The 21,144-nt window shown below is 38.3% G+C and overlaps 2 protein-coding genes across 7 annotated transcripts in view; both read right to left on the reverse strand.

Moving 5' to 3' along the window:
* Positions 1–3: 3 nt before the first annotated feature.
* Scml1 (Scm polycomb group protein like 1) lies at positions 4–12,325 on the reverse strand. Its single transcript, XM_021245292.2, has 8 exons — positions 12,157–12,325; positions 7,306–7,435; positions 6,033–6,158; positions 5,392–5,466; positions 4,668–4,772; positions 3,807–4,284; positions 2,121–2,272; positions 4–1,613 (listed from the first exon to the last, which is right to left on the reverse strand). Exons 2-8 carry the CDS (start codon positions 7,324–7,326, stop codon positions 1,470–1,472), a joined length of 1,101 nt encoding a protein of 366 aa, XP_021100951.2. The 5' UTR covers positions 7,327–7,435; positions 12,157–12,325; the 3' UTR covers positions 4–1,469.
* A 1,139-nt stretch (positions 12,326–13,464) lies between these two features.
* The window catches only part of Nhs (NHS actin remodeling regulator), a 334,206-nt gene continuing 326,526 nt past the window's right edge, over positions 13,465–21,144 (reverse strand). For all 6 annotated transcript variants that reach the window (XM_004866135.3, XM_004866134.3, XM_004866136.4 and 3 more), the window contains 2 exons: positions 20,885–21,011; positions 13,465–17,568 (listed from right to left, as the gene is read on the reverse strand). In XM_004866135.3, the coding sequence (XP_004866192.2) occupies positions 16,962–17,568; positions 20,885–21,011 (734 nt within the window). In that variant the 3' untranslated portion in view covers positions 13,465–16,961. The remainder of the gene's footprint in view (positions 17,569–20,884; positions 21,012–21,144) is intronic.

A 21,144-nucleotide genomic window follows, 5' to 3' on the forward strand; every position in this document is an offset into this window, starting at 1 on the left:
ATTTATCTAATTTTATTTTTAAAATTGGAAAGAGTGAAACAGTATTTCAAAACACCTGAGAAATAGTACAGCATCTTCACATAAACAATTTGAAAGAAGACCAAGTTTAAGTTAGAATGTCATTTTATATAATGGATAACATAAATTAAGTCATCCCTTAAACCACATGTATCCAGTAAATAGTTGCACTTGTATATAAAGAACATTTGGTTTTCTTGCACCTGGTGAACGTTCTATTGTTATTTATAACAAACGGCTGATACTATTAGCAACAGTTTTCATAGCTTGTATTGTTCCAAAAGTTAAACAATGTAATAAATAATAACGATATATTTCTCTTAAAATTTTTAAATTATGAAATATAGCTCATAACAATAAGTTAGAACTAATGTATCTTCCAAAGTTTAAAAGGATAAATGGCTCAGAGCTAGGCAAATTAGGAACACTATAGAACAGAGATCTTCCTTATATGGAAATCAATCTAGAGATTGTTTCTCATTCCCTGAAGAGTTAAGTTGAAAGGTACCAGGGATGGCAAGTGATGCATATATATTTTTTAAAGTATAAAAACACCTCAGTAAGAAAAAGTTCCTCATTACCTCTGTTAACAGTGCAAAGTGCCATTTTAAATTCAAAAAGTAAAGATTTACTTGCATGTATACTTGTTTTAGAATGAAATGTAAATATGAAACAGTACATATATGAGGAATAAACATATACAATAAAAACATATCTTTTAAAAACTGGGATATACATATCCTAATAGAACGATGTGAACAATGAATTCTTATTTGAATGCCCAATTAAACTAAAATATGGAAACGTCAAAATAATAGGTATTTCTCGGAACAAATTATAATAAGACTCCATCCAGACTACTCTTGCAGTATATTTCTTGCATGGAATGGTCATTCCATATATCCTACAGTTTATCTCAAAACTGGTAAGAACATTTGATGAAGCTTTATAAATGGTTTTCTCCACTAAATTTGAACAAATAAAACTATACAAAGAAGTAATAGAGAGGCAAATAATTTACATGCCTATTGCTTTTGTGGAAATTGGTAGAACACGAACAGTACATTACAGTATCAGAATATCTGAGAAAGATATGATAGCTACAGATTTAACTTTAAATTCTCTTCTGAGGTAAAATTCTCTTGGATTTAATTATAGAAGTTTTCAATCCCTGGTACTTCCTCTCCCAAATCAAAAATTTTTGGTTTTGTTTTGTTTTGCTGCTTGAAATATATATTTTTTGCATGAAATATATTTGTAAACTGTACATAAAAAATAATAAAAACAGAGATGGAATGAACGTCCAGTTTGAATATGTTAATGTTAACATGTTAAATGGCTTTTCAAGAAGTAGACTTAACTATAACATAGTTTTGCAATTCTGGATGTAACATTTTTAGAGGAACTGTCAGCAAAACAAAAACTAAGGACAAGAAAATGAATTGGTAAGCTCAATTTACATTTCTGAAAACACCTTGGTTTTCTTTAAGCTTTTCAATGTAGTGGCATAGCTTCAGGGCTGGCCCCAGCTTCAAACCCATATACTTAATGATTATGTCATTATTGAGCAGCATCAGGGCTTTCCCATCAATTTCCTACAGAAAGAAAGCAGTTATAATTAATAATACTTTCACATTTGATCACAGTGCTATTTCTTTACAAGAACGTGTAAAACAACTAGAAAGCTCATTGCAAATGTGTAGTCTCTGAATATGCATCTACTTTATAAAAACTATTAAAATATAATCTTAACAGTGAAACATTTGATACTTTATAAATACACTTCAAATTTTAAGAAAAAATTTAATATTTAAAAATGAATTATGTCAAGATACGCAATTTTAAAAACTGGATGTTGAATAAAATAGTATAAAAGAGCATATTTAGTATACTAGGTACATGGACACCCATTTAAAGAACCGACCATTAACTTACTATTGAGGGATCTAACACTGGACAAAATAACCTTTCTTACAAATGGAAAAATTAGTTGGTACGGTTCCCCCACCATCCACACAACACAGTACCTAACAGAAAGGCCTGCACAGAGGCCATCCAAAGTCATTATGGCAGCAGGAAAACCAGATCAAAAGATACATTACCTGTGTCCTCAGGAGCCAGGTGAGGGAGCCTGATATCTGAGGATCTGTATGGTTCAGAAACTGGATCACATCTTCCACAGACCAGTTTAAAGGGTTTTCAGGGAAGGTGTGTTTCACAGTATCAGTTTTAGATTCAATTGGAGAACTTGTAGCTTGAGTGGGGAGAAAAAAACCAAATTATATTTGACCTGATCATTATCTTGAAAGAAGAAATGCTAGATAGGAAGTAATAGTCTCAGCCCTAGAACCTTCTCTTAAGTATCCAAGCAAGGACTTAAAATTCTACCTGTAAAATTTAAAGAAAACCTATATAAAGGTGATCTGGGGAGAGCAGCATTAAGAACATCCCATCTTGGGCCGGGGATTTAGCTCAGTGGTTTCATCACCTGCTGTGCAAGCGCAAGGACCCAAGTTCAATCCCCGGTACCAAAAAAAACAAGAACATCCCATCCGACCTCCTGCAAACAGCAGAGGTAGGTTCAGAAGTTTCCTTAAAACTTCAAAGATCACAAAAATAACCCTACCAAAAAAAATAAAATTACTTCACAGTCTAAGGCCTTTTTGTCTTCAGGAAAACACAGCAAAAGACCTGTTATTTGGGTTAAATTAGGTTAATCTAACCTAACCCATTACTCTGTTAAGTTTGCTTCAATGAATTTCTCTAGGTTTCTTCTCTCCCTTCTCCAAAATAAATTAGGTTTATTTTGCTAGCTAAATACAATGGAAAACCACCCAAATTTACTGTTCTATAATTGCTTACATTTGTCCCTTTGTTTTTTATTTGTTTTGCTGCTGCTGTGTGTTGGGGATGGAACTCAGTACTTTGTGAGTGCTAGGATGCTAGGCCCTAAATTTGTTCACTTTAATAACAAATTTCAATGACCCCATTAACTTGGGAGAACCAAACTGATTCTTTCCCCAAATCTTTCCCATGCATTCAATTTGGATATTTTTAGCACCACTTTTACTCTTTAAATCCCCATCTTTCATGGCTTACACGTTGTTCTGAATGTAGAAGAAAACAAGATTATTTTCTGCTGAACTAAGTCGAAAGTAACTTTAACATTTAAAAAATTTCTCTTTCACGTTTAATTGCATAGTAATAGATGTTCTGATTGAAGGTTTATATTTTTTAATAAACAACTGAGGTATGAAATAATTAGACCTCAACAGGTTTTAGCCATGCTGTTCATTGTCAGTTGTGCTGACATTTCTTTGTGTCCTGACAAGTATTCATTCACTCAAGGAGAAAGCTGGACTCCCCAAAGTTAGTGTGTGAGGATAACAGAAGGAGGTTTTATTATTCACTAGAACCTAGTAATATCAACACAAATTATCCTCTTTTGTATGAATTAATTAAAGGCATAGCATTTCTTTCCTATTATCTGGTATGTGGGCATTTCAGGGGTGTTTAGAATTATTTATCCAGGGAAAAGGGTAAAGAAAAATAGCAGATTAAAAACACTCCAAGGGGGCATTATAGATATCAGTGGAGAAGAGCCATATTAGTTGATCAATACAGTGCCTTGCACATAATGTACAATCAATAAATGTTAGTCATTATAAATGTCACCTAAAACCAGCCCTCAAAATAGGAAACAAACAACTTGCACTAGTTTGTAAGAAAGACGTTGATGAATACAAGTTAAATAGTGTTATTTATAACATGTGTCACTCCAAACTCACCAAAATCAGCTGAGTATTGGAAAGATGTTCTAGGATGCTTACTCTCCGGGCACCCAGAAGAGCTGCTCATGTCCAAGTTACGTTTCAGGCCGGAATATCTCTGGGTCAGAGTTGGTGAATGTGATATTGTGGAAATTTCTGTAGGCGACATGCTGTTGCTGTCAGGATACCTGGGGCTGGCAGGCATATCAGGATATCTCACACATGTACAGTGAGTACGGCCACAGCACTGGTTAGGAACTGGTGAACCACCACAGACTGGCTCCTCCTCCTGCAGGGGTTCCTGCTCGATTTCCTGTGATTCTTCATAATCCAAAAATGGCATCGTATTTTCCTCACCACTATCTTCTGGTCTGCGAACTGGTGAACTTGGGCTATAACTTTCAGAGTGAGAAAATGAAGTGAAATGCTCTATTCTCTCCATTTCCTCGGCTTCAGCTCTTTCCAAATCTGAGAAGCTCTGTCTTGTGAGTTGCTTCTAAAGTGACACAGGCCCAGCATAGATCAACAAGTGAATAAAAAAGGAAATGAGTAGTCAGTACATTATGATTTATATTCTATGCAACACTGCTCTACATTATTAAATGCTCTTTTGATTTGAAGATTAATGTTTATTCCCCTTCAGCCTTACATCTTAATTGTATTGTATTTATTTTAGGCACAAACATAAAAATACTCATTTGTCATATATTTACCAAACCGAAACTTCAGTATTCTTCCAACAGTTTCAGTGCTCTGTCTGCTCCTACAGTAAGAGTATATCAGCCTTGCTAGTTTCACAGTTCTGTATCAGTTCCAGCTGACTGGCATCTTTAGAAAACAGACTTATCATAGTTATGAGAATATTTTAATACTACTTACAGGAGAGTCCCAACCGTGTTTCACTTGTGAATGTTGAATTTCTGACACCTTTCTATCAATAGCATCACACTTCTTATCTAGCAGTTGAATGGCATCATATATGACCTATTATAGTGAAAGGTATTATTAGTTCCTATGTCAAAAGAAAAGTAACATGTCAGAATGCCATTAAGCCCAATTTCAACCGCAAGGCACAATGAAAGTTCTCGAGGCACCAGAAACAACTTCTTTCCTACTTGAGGCCTAGGTGTAGGTGACACAGAGCCCACCTGGCTGAGACGAGGATCCTGGACCTGCCGCTATCCTACTCCATCCAACTCACGGGGACACTGGAAGGAGGAAGCAAAGGCATCACAGCCCCTCTACGCCATCCCATTTATGATGCGGCCATTTCACATCAAGGAAGGTGCTATTTCAGGAAAGAAATGTTCAAATCTGCTAAAAGGTCAAAGAGTGACCTTCCACACAATGACTTATGAACTAACAGTGAATTTTCTGCTCTGGAAAGAACATGGAGCCAAATATAACAGATGTGACTTCTGGCTTCAATGTTTTTTACAATCATTCAGTCAACAAACTTACAAAACTGAGTATAGGACCCCTACATGCCCTTCATGAAAAAAATCTGAGAATTCTTGAAATACACAGACAACTCAAAAAGAGAAAAATAAAATTTCACTTTAACATTTTCAAAAGCCACGTTAAAAAGACAGAATTTTCATACCTGACATTGGCTAATGACCACCAGAAATTGTCTTGGTTCTTCAGTGTGGGGTATGTTCGGTTGAAATTGTTCCTGCTGTAATATATTAAAAGTAGTTAATGCAAGGCCGGGGATTTAGCTCAGTGGTTTCGCCGCCTGCTGCGCAAGCGCAAGGACCCGAGTTTGATCCCCGGTACAAAAAAAAAAAAAAAAGTAGTTAATGCTTTACTTCTGTAAGAGACATACTGAGTACTAGGGGAGAAAAAACACTTTATATTTATCTGTTTAAATTACTGTTATTTTTCACCAACCTTTCAAAAATTTTAATCTAAAGCAGAGATAAAATAAAAATTCACACTATTATAAGGATGGAAATAATAATTACCAATTAAGAAAAGAGGCAAGGAAATAATTGATTTTTTAAAAGAATCTAGTTTTATATTTCCAGTACAAAACTGCTCTAAATTTCCTACTACATAAGAAAACGGGGGAAGTAAAACAGTTAGGAGCTCATTGTCTAATCAAAGAAAGCATACAAATTCAGTAGGGAGAAAGTGTGAGTATTTTCTTAAGTATGAGTTTAGAGGAACTCCACAGTATACAAAGAATTTAAAACTTTTCCTTTAAAATGGTAAAGTTGAATAGCAATTGATATTAGTTACAGGATTCACAGATGGAGAATCCTCTGGACAGTCAACAGGAATACTGCTCTCTTCACCACTACCACCACTAAGACCATCACCAAGATCACCACCAGGATCATCACAAGTAGCAGTTGGAGTCTTTGCCTGAGGAAAATTTAACAAAAAGAAAGATCAAAGACAGAACTAAAAGAAAAGGTGAGGAGTTTAATTTCACTTTCAAGAAGCTGCAGAGGCCTATTTGCGTTATCAAAGGCCCTTTGCTCATTTTAAGTACTATGACTACATAATGAATATACTTGCAAAACTATGTTCTCATTAACCCTTCTACACTGAGCTTAACCCCTCATGTACTTAGGGTAGAAAGACTAGTCTTCTACACTAAAACTGTTTTAAAAGCAAATATTTCTGGACATGAACAAAAGCATAAATGGTATATGGCTTTTGATTTTTAGATAATCCAATAGTGCCACTCTGTGGACAATATAGGAAACACTTAAGCACTTATTTTTCTTGATAAATTAATTTTTAAATCACCTTAAAACATTTTTGGGAAAAGATAGGATATAAATAACCATTAAATTTCAGTATAGTAAGTTCATTCTAAGAATCAATTATGAATTCTAGGAATAATTTAAAGATAAACACACCTGGATCACTTCTTGACCTTTTGGCTAAGATCAAGTGAAGATAAACACGCTTGGTAGCTATGTATGTCTGCTTCAAACTACATGAAAGAAATTACCTGGCATTGAGCTACACATTATTACTTTTTAAAAAATACCACCTTACACTTGTATGGTGCCTTGTGCTTTTCAAAGTGCTTTCACATAATTACATCAAAAGTGACTCTTGGTAGGTAGTTAACATTACCTCCAAAGATGAAAAACACCAGGTGGCATTAAGACTAAATGTGTTTTATGGTGAGCCACATTTACATAGTTTAGTAATCTATATTTTGGCCCACAACAAATAGAAACATAGCAGAATGCAACAAATATGCAAAAACAGCACAACCACTTTGAAAAAGTATTTGGCAGATTCCCATTAAATTAAATTTACATCAGTTCTACGATCTAACAATTCAACTTCAATTTACTCAAAAGAAATGTTAAGTATGTGTTCACAAAGATACTTGAACCCCAACATTCACAGTTTTATATCTCATTATCAAAGTTCATAAAACTTCACTTATGATCTATGCATTTCACTGTAATTACTCAATTTAGAAAAGAACTATATAGCATTATAAAAAAACCACACATTTTTTATTTAATATACAAACCACATTGACCTCATTGGAGGTGGTACACATTGTGCACCAGGAGAAATTCCACTTCCTCTGAGTTGAGCCTAATTATCTGTAAAGTTGCTGCTTATTTGTGAAACTGCTTAGTCACCTAAGAGCGACAAGCCTTCTACTCCTGAAAAGCAATACATAAATGTTACTTCACACTTAGCACCTAAATAACCTTAATATGGATATGCTTTCAGAATGACACCTCAAATTGAATTAGAATTTTGGTTGGATTTTGGAGAGTTACAAAATAAGAATTCTTCCATTAGCAATTTACTTTAGGGGGGGCTGGATACTGGGGATCACACCCAAACATGTGGCCTTAGTAGGACAGTCAAGCAATCTACATACTACTGAGCTACAATCCCAGCCCCTCCATGAGCAATTCTGAATGTCATTCTTTTTTTTTTTTCTTTTTGGTACTGGGGATCAAACCAAGAGCCTTGCAAATGCTACAAGTGCTCTACCATGGAGCTACATTCCCCAGCACTAGAACAAGCTGAAGGGCTACACCAACCATGAATAGGAATAAAAATCAAAGTTAAATGCAGTTCCAAATTGTGAAATGAATGTTTTACAACTTAGTCTACTGAGTAAATGCTGGAGACAACTGAGCAAGAAAACATGATTGCTAATCACTTCTATAAAGAGACTCAAAAGGGCTTTTCACTCAGGCAGTGCCTCCAAAATGTACACCGGTGATCTGTGCTAGATTGGGCCCTGGCAAAGCATGGAGCAGAGATCCTGGGAGACATCACCTCTGCACCTGTGGTGCAAATCCATTCAGTGTAGCTCTCCACTTCATTTCAATTGCCTTATTAATTAGACTTAAGGTTAAACGGATCTAACCTAAATAAACTGGTGTGACATATAAGCCTGAAAATCTAGACTTCTGAAGGTTCAGTTGTGGTTGAGTCACGTAATTATGGAGCGAACTAGAACAAGACACGGACTACGACAATATCATATTCTATCTTGTACTCCAGATTTGGTTTGAACACCTGCCTCACAGTTACTGGGAGGAGCACCTTAAGGAAAAAATGAATTCACTTTATCCATCCTGACTCATAGCAGCAATGAGAGGCACAGCTAAGGGATTCAAGTTTCATCTCTTTTCCTGCTTCTCCTTCCTTTCACAGAGGAGGTACTGATCACCAAAGGCCCAAAGGACAGAAATCAAAAGGGGATGAAGGAGGAGGGAGAGTTCACTCCCAAGTCATACAAATGCAGACCAATGCTGTATAAAAACTTCAAGTTACAAAACATCTCCAATTTGAGTTGTAATTTCTACCAAATTGTACTTTTTAAAACAGAGATTTTTTTTTCTGATTCAGACTTACACAAGCAATGAGTCATTAGACCATGGTGTATCCATACAACTGAAGACTAACAGCAATGAGAATAAACCAACTACTGCTGCCCCCAGCAAGAATAAACTTCACTAGGCAAACCAGGAATAAAGGTCAAAACCAGGCAAACCAGGCAGGAGAAGTTTCAAACACCTTTAAATATACCACAGTCACTCTGACAAATTCTTAGTATCCCAGCTTGTAAATACCCTATGATTTATTTAACTAGTCCCCAAATTCCGAATTTAGTTACTCTAAAGTTTTGCTCTTTTACAGAACACTGAAAAACAAGCTTGCAGTGGTGCAAATAGTTTTATGGAATAGATTCAAACATTGGGTCTGTGAAGTAGAAACAATAGTATCTGAAAGTTTTCCCCTAGCTCTTCCCCACTAAAAAGGGCTGTTGGAGTCAGTCCACAACACACTAAATATTCTCCTGGTCGTGCAGTTTTAAACCAGAACAAATAATAGATAGTACCAAATGGCTTTTTTGGCATCAGATGATTAAATTTCTTTTCTCTTTTGATCTACTGTTGCAACACATTAATACATTTCTTGACATTCTTAGGGTGAGAGATGCAGCCAATTACAGAGAAAAAGCATTCAATTTGTTGGTATTTTATTTAGAAATTGGTTGTATCTCTAAGATCTTACACTGGTAAGTCTGTACATTTCTTACAAGCAATGAGCCAATATTGGTAAATTTTTATAAACTCTTGGTATCAAAACTGCTCTGCAAAATTAATTGGGAAGCCTTCCATCTTTCTCTACAAAAAGTTTACATCTCACCAGAATTTCTGTGCCTTAAAGGTTTGAAAGAGCTTAAAAAAAAAAAAAACATCTGGGTGGAGATTTTATAACATTTTCTAAATTCTTCCATGGTTACTGATCTACTCAAATTATTCTACTTTTTCTTGAATTGTTTTGACAAATTACTTTTATCCAGAAGGATGGTAATTTCATCATAATTACAGAATTGCTAACAAAACCACAGTTTAAAAATCATTATTTCTAACTTAATTTGGATTTTCTTTTTTTAAATTAGATATTCTATCTCACCAATTTACTGACAACTCTATGAGATAGGTTCTATTATCTCCACTTTCTGTATGAGAAAACTGAGCCAAAGAATACTTATGCAATTCATCTAACCCCCATAACTAGTGCTGCAGTCCACCTCCATACTCAACGATCTTTTTTGCTCTATTATTAAAATCACTGGGAATCCCTTCCATGACAATTACACAATAAATTCCACACTTCTACCATGCCTTGCAAAGTCCTTAAGGACTCTGCCCACCTCTCACAGGTCACCTCTTACCACTTGCCTCCTTGCTCTTACCCCAAAATATTTACTATTTGGCCTGCTGTAGACAAAGTGTGGCTACTACCACCCTAAGGTTACAGTCAGACAATTCGCAATTTGGATTAATTACAGTGCTGCCAACACTTGGTCACAGATAAACACAGGAGCAGTGTGCATTGAGCCTGTCACTGTCCTTCTGACATTTTTCCTTCTGTGGCACATTTACAAAGCAACACTGATCTTGCACTTTGAGTTTCTAGCTCCTGTCATATCCTAAGCTGTCTCTTCACCTATGAGAATCTATTCAGCTTCAAGACTTCATTCAAGTTCTACCTCCAAAAAGCAAAAGTGCTATGTTAACAATCACCCTATCTAGATGGGACACTGACTTTCCCATGACGAGAACATTTACACTTTAATACTTTTAAGGCGACTATTGTACATGTCTAGTTACATAAGAGGCAGTATCAAACAGCATTAAGCCTTTAGGTTTGTGACAAGAATACCTGGGTTTGGATCCCACCTCCCCCATTTACTAGCTGTGTCACTTCAGACAACTTAAATTGTTTCCATTTTTAAAAGTCTGTACAATAGGGATAAAATCATGTAAACCTCATAAGGTGACAAAGATTAAACAAATTAATAAATCAAATGTTTAAAATAATGCCTGACAGAGAGAGCAAGGGCACCCACTGTGGGCCAACTATTATTTTAGTATTCACCACATCTACCCAAAAGGACCACTACTTAAAGCACATAAAAACTTTTCAGAGTCATCATATGTATGCAATGTGGATTCACACTGTACCTGTACATTGCAGATACAACAACTCCTTCTTGTAAAATAATTGTTACGAGGGCAAGATGCTGGGCTTTAGTGAGAAATACATGAATTCAAATCCAAATGGCAAAATTTGTCATTTCACATTAGGCAGACATCTAACCTTTCTGTGCCTCAATTATTTTAACCTGTAAAACTGGAATAATGTTTACTTCACTGAGCTGTGTAAGACTAAATGACAAGTTAAGCACCCACATCATGCCTGATTAATGGCAAGCACATCATAAAATTTAGCTCCTTTTCACTTCTTTCCATAAGGTACAAGGTTATAGCTTTTAAAACATTATCTTAGAGCTCAATATGACTAGATTGTGCAAAATAAATTTCAATCTTTGAATCCAAAATCCTGCCAAAGTGCGTTTATTTAAAACAAAACTCATATTTCACCATAAACTCTAAACGTGTAACAATGCAAGAAAAGAAACTATCGGATTTTTTAAAAGACCTTTTTAAAGACGTTAAAGACAGTCTCAAAAGTCATGTGAAGATTCACCCCCGACCCCATGCAAGGCGTTCAACTTGCCATTAATTTATCCAATAAAGCATAGCTCACAATGAGGGCTGAAAACACAGCAACACCCTAGGACCTCTTCGAGAAATCCAAGGCAACTTATTACTACAGCCAAACGGTTCCAATTTGTAAGGAAACAGAACCGGGGGTTAACATGGGGTTAACACGAACAACCAGCCACCTTCTAAATCTTCTGCCCAGACTCTCATTCAAAGTCGGACGAGTGCGGGATAAAGCAGTCCAATTCCATCCCGCCGCCTGGCAGTAGTGCTCGCCTCCCCGCTTTCCAGTACCCGCACATTTTCCAGTGTTTCCTGACCCCAGCAGCTCTCCGTGCGCGGCAACGTCTCCAAAACACCCCTACATCTTTATTTTCTTTTTCCTCATCAGTATATTTACACTAAAACAGCGAGTCTACATAGCCTTTGAACAAACGCGAACGCCACCAAAACCACAAAAGTGTACGTTTCCCATCTCAAAAGACACAGTCTGAAGTAACTCTCAAGTGTGTCACATCTTTAAACTCAAACCGCCACGAAAGTCTGAGAGGCGGGGTCTTTCCTCACCCCCACCTGCCTCTGCCACCGAAGAAAAGGCTGGAAAATGAGCGACTCCGCCCAGAAGTCAGCGCCAAGCCCTTCACAGGTGGTCAGGCTTCCTGGCGCCTCCAATCATCACATTCCCCAGGAGAACGCACCCGCGCCTCCAATCACATTCCCCAGGAGAACCCAGCCGCGACGCCAAACCGCTTCTCCAGGCTGTGCTCCGCAGCCGGTACGCGCACGCCCACCCGGAACGGGAAAAACCAGTTGGAGAAGTGCAAAAAATAACTTGCACTTACGTTTTCTGGTCCAGAGCCTGCCGCGACAGCCTCCGCCAGACGCGGAGAAAACTACCGGCCGTGGGTTCGGACCGGTTGAACCTTTGCAACGGTCAGTCTGCCGGAAACCGCGCCTGATTTCGCGACACGTGAACGACGCGAACTCCAATGGTGCGCTGACCGTAGAGCGCCGCGCTCTGGAGTTCTCCCTCGCGCGGCTGGGGGCGGGGGCGGGGGCGGTCCTGAGGACTGGCGGCTGCCCACAGACTCGCCGCTTTCAATCTGTCAATCCTATGGGCCTCTTAATGGCCTTGAGAAGGGGAGCGTTGCTAGGGACACAGCGGCGGGGAGGGGCTTGTTGCCCACTGAGAGGCAGCAACACTGGCCTCCTACTGTCACAGCTGGGCAACAGACCCCGGGGTTAGCTGAGACCAGCCAGATCAGAACGAGGCTGTAGAGCAGCGAGGCCCGAGCCCCTCCTGGAGGAGAGAAGTGACTGCGGCTGCTCTGCAGTTCCCGCGCATTTACAACTCATGGCTACAACTCTTCTAGGGGGACAGCCCGCAAGAGTGAGGCGCGTGACCTCCCATTTTCGTTGTTTGATTGTTTATTGGTATTTACATGCAACGGTGCCCCTTCCCCCTCGCCTTGTGGCCGAGATGTCCATGTTGACTGGTTCCAGGGGTGCACATCGTGCTTAAATTTGAATGGATGAGGTGCCTGGCCTTAGCAGTTGCCTGTGCTTGGTCTGGTATGAACCTGGGGCGTTATTTCTACTCTTCAACAAGCACAAGTGGGAATGGAGAGCTGACACAGATCCTGGACAGTGTTTGCTGATTTTGAACCCCAGCGGCAACACTTAGTTGCTCTTCGGGTTTGGACAAGCCAAGTAACCACCCTGTCGTGTTGTGTTTGCCTGTGAGATGGACACAATAGTGAGAATAGACGAGTTAGCATAGGAAAACACTTAGAACTAGCACAGGAGTCTGCTTTAGGTAATACAGACTGTGCGGCACACTGTCTTACATATATCAAAGGCTGCCCATTTGGGGAAGGAGGCACAGTCTGAAGACTTACCAAAGTCAAAGCAGGCAAAGGTTTCAAAGTAAAGCCATAAATCTTTTCCTGGCCCAGAAAGGATCTACAGTGAATGTAGTTTGGACGTTGGAATTCATTTTTCCTCTCAAATAGGAAAGGAGATTAGTGCCCATTATAGATACTATATATTTTATTCCAATTTTTGCCATAAAGAATCCCCTTTTGTGTGCAGTTGCCTATAAAATACTTTGTGAAACCCCATGAATACAATTACATAACAATAGAGACCAGTTGTTTAATTGCAGTCACGTTTATTTGCAGTTTCTATGCACACTTTCTAGGTAATCAAACTTTTCTGATACATTTTTGAGAGGGGTTCACAATGAAACTGTCACCGTTTTTACTAAAAATAAATACAAGACTTAAAGCGTTGCACAGCTCTAAAATATACAAAGGCTTGGATTGCATGTAAACGTTGAAAACATCTTACAAAAGAAACCATCTTTGCAACGATTTAAAAAGTTCATATTTACAAATATTACAAAAATACAAAATGGATGCAAGTCCATAAACCACTGTCTTTTCGGCCAGCACGAACTGGTTCTCGTACCAAAATAGTTAACACTGTAACCTTTTTCATAGTTTTAAATCTTGTCACGATCTAGTTCTCTAAGTGCCACCACTGCAGCAAATGTACTTACTGACCTTTGGCAAGAGCAAACAGTATGTTTTGTTTGCTACAACTAGTCCATGTCCTCTACTTAGCCAAAACCAAAAGAACAAAACTCAAAGCAGATTTAAAGAGGAAAAAAAAGAAAAAATTTCCCCCACACAACATAACATGTTGTATAAACATAAGAGAACAAAAAATTAGCATCAGTGCAAACAGCAGAAAAAGTTTGGATTGGTGTTCTTTACAATACCTAATGTGTGTACCCAGCTTCACGCCAGCAGTGAAGTTAAGCCCTAAATCTTGGTCTTATTTGTTATGTAATAAAGCCATATAGAATATTCCAGATTATTAAGGAATTCCTTCCTTTTTTGCTCAGTTTGTTACTCAATACTATTCCACAGTGAATTTAAATTCATCTTTTATTTGGCTGGTTTTTTTTAATCTATGAAATATAAAATAGAGAAACTCTGCTATAGATTTTTAGAGTAAACAAAATAAGTAAAACTATATTATAAGGGTTAGTTCTGTGATCATTACTTATAGAAGGTATTTTATTGCCCCACAATTCAAGTCAATATGTATTTTAAAATATATATGGTACCATTACTTAAATTAATGTCAATAATAAAAAGGTGACATTTTTATTAAAGCCAATTCATGTGTTTTCTACTCAACATTTAGAATTACTTTTAAAGCCCACATACCTTTCTCCAAGCTTAAAAACCCCCTAACTACACAAAAGCCATACTGCAAACGAACTGCTTTTAGGAAAATTACAAAAGATCACCTATTGTGACTGGAAATGATGGTTTCTTACCGCATTTGTCTAAAAAATTTATTTTTAAAATTTTGCCACATGTACTTTTCAAAGCATGAGACAGATTTGTGCATGTCCCCATGTGGTGTCAAACCATGCTGGTTTTCTTAATTAATGTGTTCCAATGAGAAATGATGGTTCCTTGTTTTCAAATCCCAAATGATTTTTCTTTTAATAAAAAGTGTAACACTTGTAAATGTTCAAACCCTTTACCAGTAGTTTATCTATCCCCAACACACGTGCATTCTCTCTCTCTCTTTCTCTCTCTCTCTCTCTCTCTCCCCATCTTAATCTCCTCTTCTACCCCTCCACCCCCAGCACCCATTTTACATACAAGAATGACAAGAAATTAAGTAACACAACTCGGTAGTAGAAACAAATAGCCGAAGAAGCCAGACATTTTTTTTCTTTCCACACAAACAATACACCAACAGCAATCAGATTCTTAATTCTTAATGTGTAACATCTTAGAAAGCATTTCTATTAAAAAGACAGTATCTTCTTAGACCAGCTTTCTCCTTCATTTTGCACAAGTAAACCCCAAACTGCAAACCCTCTTTCACACATCCTACTTTCCAAATACCACTTGCATAGGCTTCAAGCCAGCTGCTTATCAATTTCTCGGTAACCCTGGTGTGTTCTATCATTCGAATTACATTCTAGTCTTTTATAGGTTATATCCCTTCTGAGTTCTCTCTACTTTTCTACCTCTCCCATTCAAGACCTATTCTAAGAACATAGCTGCTTATATTTCTGACATATGATTCTAAACATTAGTATCAGTTCATGTTAAAATCAGAGGTGTCAAAACCACTTGCAGATTTCAACTTGTAACTACACTATTTTTTTCAGTTTTAAGACAAGAAAATTCAAGTAATTTCAAGTAATTCAGCTTCTTTCCCTGCCTTCATTTTATCGGAGCATCTGCCCTGACATTTCCTTTCCCACCCTCTGCCCTCCCCATTTGCCATCGAGCAGATATAGTAAAACCAGACAAAAACTCAGTTGTATGTAGCATTGTGAACCAGAGCTGTTCCCTATTCCCAGTTTAATGGCGCATATAAATAATGCATATACACATGCCTATTTCCCAACTACATTGTTCACAGTGTCATTTCTGTTAATTTTTTAGGTAGCATGAATCTCATCAGCACAGAGAGAAAGGTTCACTGAAATACTTACTGATGAATCAATAGCTCTGTGGCATGCTTAGATTTTATTTTTGTTAGTTGAAGAACCTGGAGCTAATTGCTAAACTGTTTCAGGAGTCTAAAGGTTACAGTCATTAGATTATGACTGTTTATGTACCCAGTAGCCTAATATAAAACATAACCTAAAATTAACTACTGGTTTCCCTACTCATTCTCTTTTAAGCAATCCTTTGAAAAAATTAAAATCTAAAGGACACTGTCAAATGCTGTTTTTCAGGGCTTTGGGTTGAGAATTATGACTTGTCTTGATTAAAAAAAAATCAAAAGCATGCTTTTCATTCGGTCCAAGTTACCACATTGGCAAATCACAGCCACAAGTTGCTATTACTTTTTGTTTATGCTGTAATTTGTCACAAAAGTAAGTAGGTTTGAATTCATTATTTTAAAATTGATCACATTTCAGTATATGACCTCAAGATTTCCTTTATTTCAGCAGTTTTAAGTTCATATTTGAGGTTTATCACTTAGAAATATTGGTGGACATTTAAATACGGTATTTCATATGAAAATGGTATTCACAGAATACAATCATTACACTTTATTTCTGTGTTCTATAAACAGTTGGTGTGCAGTAGATAATGGGCCACATGTCCACTCATCATTGGTAAATCTACTTACACAGTTTTATCAAAAATACGGTATTTACATATGTGTAGTTCTTTCTTCTAAATTTTGCTTTAGTTCGTTTTAATGTAAAAAAATACCAAACCTCCAGAGTAATTTCATCTTCTTAAATAATCGTGACAGTGAGGGCTTTCTTTTCTGAATAGGCAGCTCTGGGAAAACCTTGTCTCGGTTTCACGAAAATTAGATATTTTTGTATCCTCTATTATCACAGGGAATGAGATTGGGTAACTCAAACTAAGCTTAAGAAGACCATGGGAGATGGTACAGCTACTTAAAACATGGCAACTAATCGAGAATGACTAAACCACCTTCTGTTTCCCCAGCATGTATTCAGAATCCCCTGCTAGGCAGTGATGCTACCCTCCCATCCCGTTGCGACTTCTCTGAGTCCCCTATGGTGTCCCTACATCCTCTCCTAACTAAGGGTTTGGGCGTTTGGCGGCAGCCGGGCACAGGCAGCCTAAGTGGAGCTCTGGGAGGAGCGGTCGTCGTGCGGGCTCCCGTCCGAGTTTTCCGTCTCGCCCTCGGAGATCGCCTGCATGGGCGTGCTGTACAAGCGGCACCGGACGCTGTAGCGGCTACTGCTGGCCACGGGGGGCGCCCGCGAACGTCCAACCCTTGCTGATGCTGAGGTGGCAAAGTTCTTTGAGGAAAACCCTTCTGAATTGACGCGGGGGGAGCACGAAGAGACTGGGGACAATGCCTCGGCCCCAGGTAACCCGTGATGCGCATCATCTGGGCTTTGCGGCGACTCCCCGGTGAACTCCCCAGGAGGTTTGGGCAGGATGGGACTCTTCAGGATCTCAGTGGCAGACATTCGGTAACTGGAATCGGAGCGACTGCCTTTCTTGAGGAGTAGCAGCTTAAACTCTTCGTTGGAAGTGTTGGACTTTTTGGCATTCCGGTAGATGAGACCTGGAGACCTCTGGCTATTTGCAGTTGTCGCATTGCTGCCGGATGAAGTCACAGAACTGGAGCTGCTGCTACTGCTGCCAAGGGGAGCTCTAGATTTGTTTCGAACAGACATGTTCCCAGAATCTTTTCTTCCAAGTACTTTCCTCTTGGACCTTTTTAAGAAAAGGAAAAATGGAACAACAATCTGAGTCCATGTACATTTTTATGAAACAGAAAGTGTTTGGTCTCATTCATGCATCTACTTAAAGAGCATTTTGAGTTCATCTTGTATGATAGGGTACCAAGCATAGAGACGAAAAGTAAGTATATTCCCTGCCCTTGTGGCACTCATAGCCTGAGGCAGATTCTCTGACAACCAGTGGGCATCAGTTAGGTTCTGGAGATGACCTTTTCAGATAATAACTCATGTAATGGCTAGAGGTTCTGGCAGAGGACTTATTGGGATGTTTTGCAAGAGTTTAAGAAAATACTGACTTCCACTTACAATGGGGTGAAGAGCTGTGGCTTAAAAAAAAAAATAAAAGCTGTCTTTGCAATGCAAATGAAATGCTCTGGTGTTCAGAATTGAGTTCCAAATAATACCAAACAGAGCAAGTACAGTAGCTGGAGGTGTGGATGGGACAGGATTGGCTCTAGTTTGATAGCTGATGAACCTGGGTAATGGATATACCTATGGGAACACATTAGACTATTCTGCCTACTTTTTAATTTTCCTCCATATCAAAATTTAAATGACTTTTTAAATAAATCCATCTTTGGCGGCAAATACCATTTCCTATAGCTATCTAAGGACTGTCAACAGCATATTAAGCAGTAAACCAGCTCTCTGTGAGGAATTGAAAATCTAGACCATCTTTGGAGCTCTTAAAGCTTTGTATACTATAAGCCCTTAAGAAAACAAAGTAATTCTCACCACTGTGATGTAAATAAGTAAATAAACCCTGCACAAATGCAAGTCTAAGATTACCAAACTCAATAAGTCTATGAAATCTCACCATCCATCATCACCTTCCTTCCTTCCTTCCTTTCTTTCTCTTTTCTTTCTTTCTTTCTTTTCTTCTTTCTTTCTTCTCTCTCTCTCTCTCTGTCTCTGTCTCTGTTTTTCTCTCTTTCTTTTGTGTGTGCTACTGGGGATTGAACCCAGGACCTTCACAATGAGCTATATCCTCAGGCTCCTCCATTCTTTAACTTTGAGACAGAGTCTTGTTAAACTGACCAGGCTGGGCTTGAACTTATGATCTTCCTATCTTAACTATTCAGAGAGCTGGGGTTAAAAGCATATGCCACCACACTTATCTTATTGATTTTCTTTTGATAAATATGTTAGTATAAATTCAATGAATCTTTAGCATAACTCAATTCATTGGTAAGTATTGGTAACATGCTCCCTCATCAACCTAAAAATCAGTAGACAAGTTGGGTGTTGGGGTGCATGCCTGTAACCTCAGCACTTTGGGAGTCTGAGGCAGGAGGACTGCGAGTTTAAGTCTCACCTGGGCAATTTAGTGAGATATTGCCTCAAAACAATAAAAAGGGCTGGGGACATACTTCAGTATGAAGGCCCTGCGTTCAATCCCCAGTACTTCAGAAACAAAAAAACACACAAAAAACATCTGTAATGTAAAAGAGTGTGAGCTTTGCAATTGGAGATCAGCATGATTTGGATTGACTGAAACCTCTGTGGTTGACATCTTGCATATTGCAGTGTCTGGCACTCCAAAAAGGTAGAATTTTCAATCTAAGATTTACTTTTAACATCTATCATATTCCAGGCAAGAAAATGTTCTTTTGTCATTAAAATCAAATGTGTGAGTGATAGGTATTCCCATTTACAGTAAGAGAATGGGTTCAGAGGTTTTAACTTATTCATGTATAAAAAGTAGCGGAGTTGGGATTCAAATCCAGGTCTTTCTGTTTCCACTACTAGGTCCTGCCTACTATTCCAGATATAGCATATGATTCTTTGGAGGGTAAGTACTTGGCTCTTCAACTTAGCAGATTAGAAATCCATCCTGGGGCTGAGGATAAAGTATAGGGGTCAGGGAATATAATTACAACTTAGACTAGAGATTGCAGTGGAGAAAAATAAACTAACAATTCTTCATCTGCAAAGTGGAGAAGTGTGCTTGCTAAGGTACACTCAGAAAGCGTTTCTGATTGGATTCTGTAAAAAAGAGTTGTTGAAGAGCAGTGCTCCTTCTTCAAGAGAGAATTGCATCAACAGAAAACAGAAGCTCCTTTAAAAAGTATAATCTCAGAAAAAAAAGATTGTAAGTTGCTTGCAAAGAATTTGCTTTGAAAATGGTAAGTTTATGAGGTGGAAAAGATAGTCTCCAACTTTTGTCTCTTGGGAGTTCCATCTAAGGCACAAGACAGTATCAAAAGGCAGTCATCCGTGTAAAAGGAGTAGGTACATAGGACTGGCTAGTTCAGTTAGATATGAGTTTGCTTTTGAAGGACCAACTCCTACTCTAGTGGTCACAAACCCTTGGCACCTGTGCCACAGCAGGCTGTTTGCTATCACTGAAAGCTCTAAAAGGTTCGCCATCACTGGCTCACTCAGTTCTTTGGTCACCAGCTATAATGAATTTGTAATTCTTGCAAATATTGGCCACTGATCGCAAGGGGACAGGAAGCAAAGTGACAAAGTGTGCATGGGTAGCACGGGCACAACCCTGTCCTGGGAGAGCAACACAGAAGAGTCCCCTATTCAGGGGCTATGGGCATTAATTTTGGAGATGAAGGTAGTACTGTTAAAGAAATTTAAGTTTAAGAAGAGGGGGAAAAAAACCCAGCAATTATGAGTTTTATTCCAAGCTATTCTCTCAAACTTGGGATCCTGATTGTCTTGGTGGATCAACTTATGTTTGTCTTTGCTAGTGTATGATTTTACCTTTGAGCATATTTTTTACGTTCAAGAAATTATTTAAAAGTTAAAGAACTGGAGGTGTAGTTCAGTGGTGGACCACTTGCCTGACATCTGTGAAGATCTGGGTTTGATCTCCAACACCAAAAAAGAAAGAAAAGATGAGAGGAGGGAGGAGGAGGGGAAGGGAGGGGAGGGGAGGGGAGGGCAAGGCAGGGAGGGAGGGAAAGAAATATATATCAGAGATTACACCAGAGTTTGAGCTTTCACTCACTACAGATCACTTAAGTACAAATTGTTTTCCCATACAAACTTGATCCAGAATGTCTTTCCTGGGGAAAAATCCAACATCTTCCCCTCAGCAGTTCTTATGAAAGTCTCTCATTTGAGTTCTAACTATATATAAAGGCTCATATTTCCCAACTTTCATATATGTCTTCCAACCTGATTTGGAAAAATAATTCTTCCTTGCCTACTTTTGTTTTTGTTGAAGGTACTAGAAGTACAAAAGGCCTTCTTGTATCTGCATGTAGTAAGAAGCAGTTTAAGAGGTAAAACCCTTCCTGCGTCTTGTTTTCTTGGACTTGGTAAGACTGCCTCACCTATGAATGACGGCAAATAAATCCTCAGTTGTTCGAGGTTTGTTGGGAGACACGAACGCACCCTCTGCTTCAGCTTGAGAGTCTTCACTAAGTGGTGAAATGACTGAGTCGTCGCTTGGTGATGATTCTTAAAATAAGAATAGAAGAATCTTTAAGAGGAAGTTATGCAGCACACTACTATGATTCACTAACGCAGGGACTAAACAAATAGGATTTACTTACTGACATTTTTTTTTTTTGGAGACAAAGAGCCTCTCTAT

Source organism: Heterocephalus glaber, unplaced genomic scaffold, assembly GCF_053883595.1.
Source record: "Heterocephalus glaber isolate CG9 unplaced genomic scaffold, H.glaber_assembly_v1.0 deba00001594, whole genome shotgun sequence".
Taxonomy (NCBI): domain Eukaryota; kingdom Metazoa; phylum Chordata; class Mammalia; order Rodentia; family Bathyergidae; genus Heterocephalus; species Heterocephalus glaber.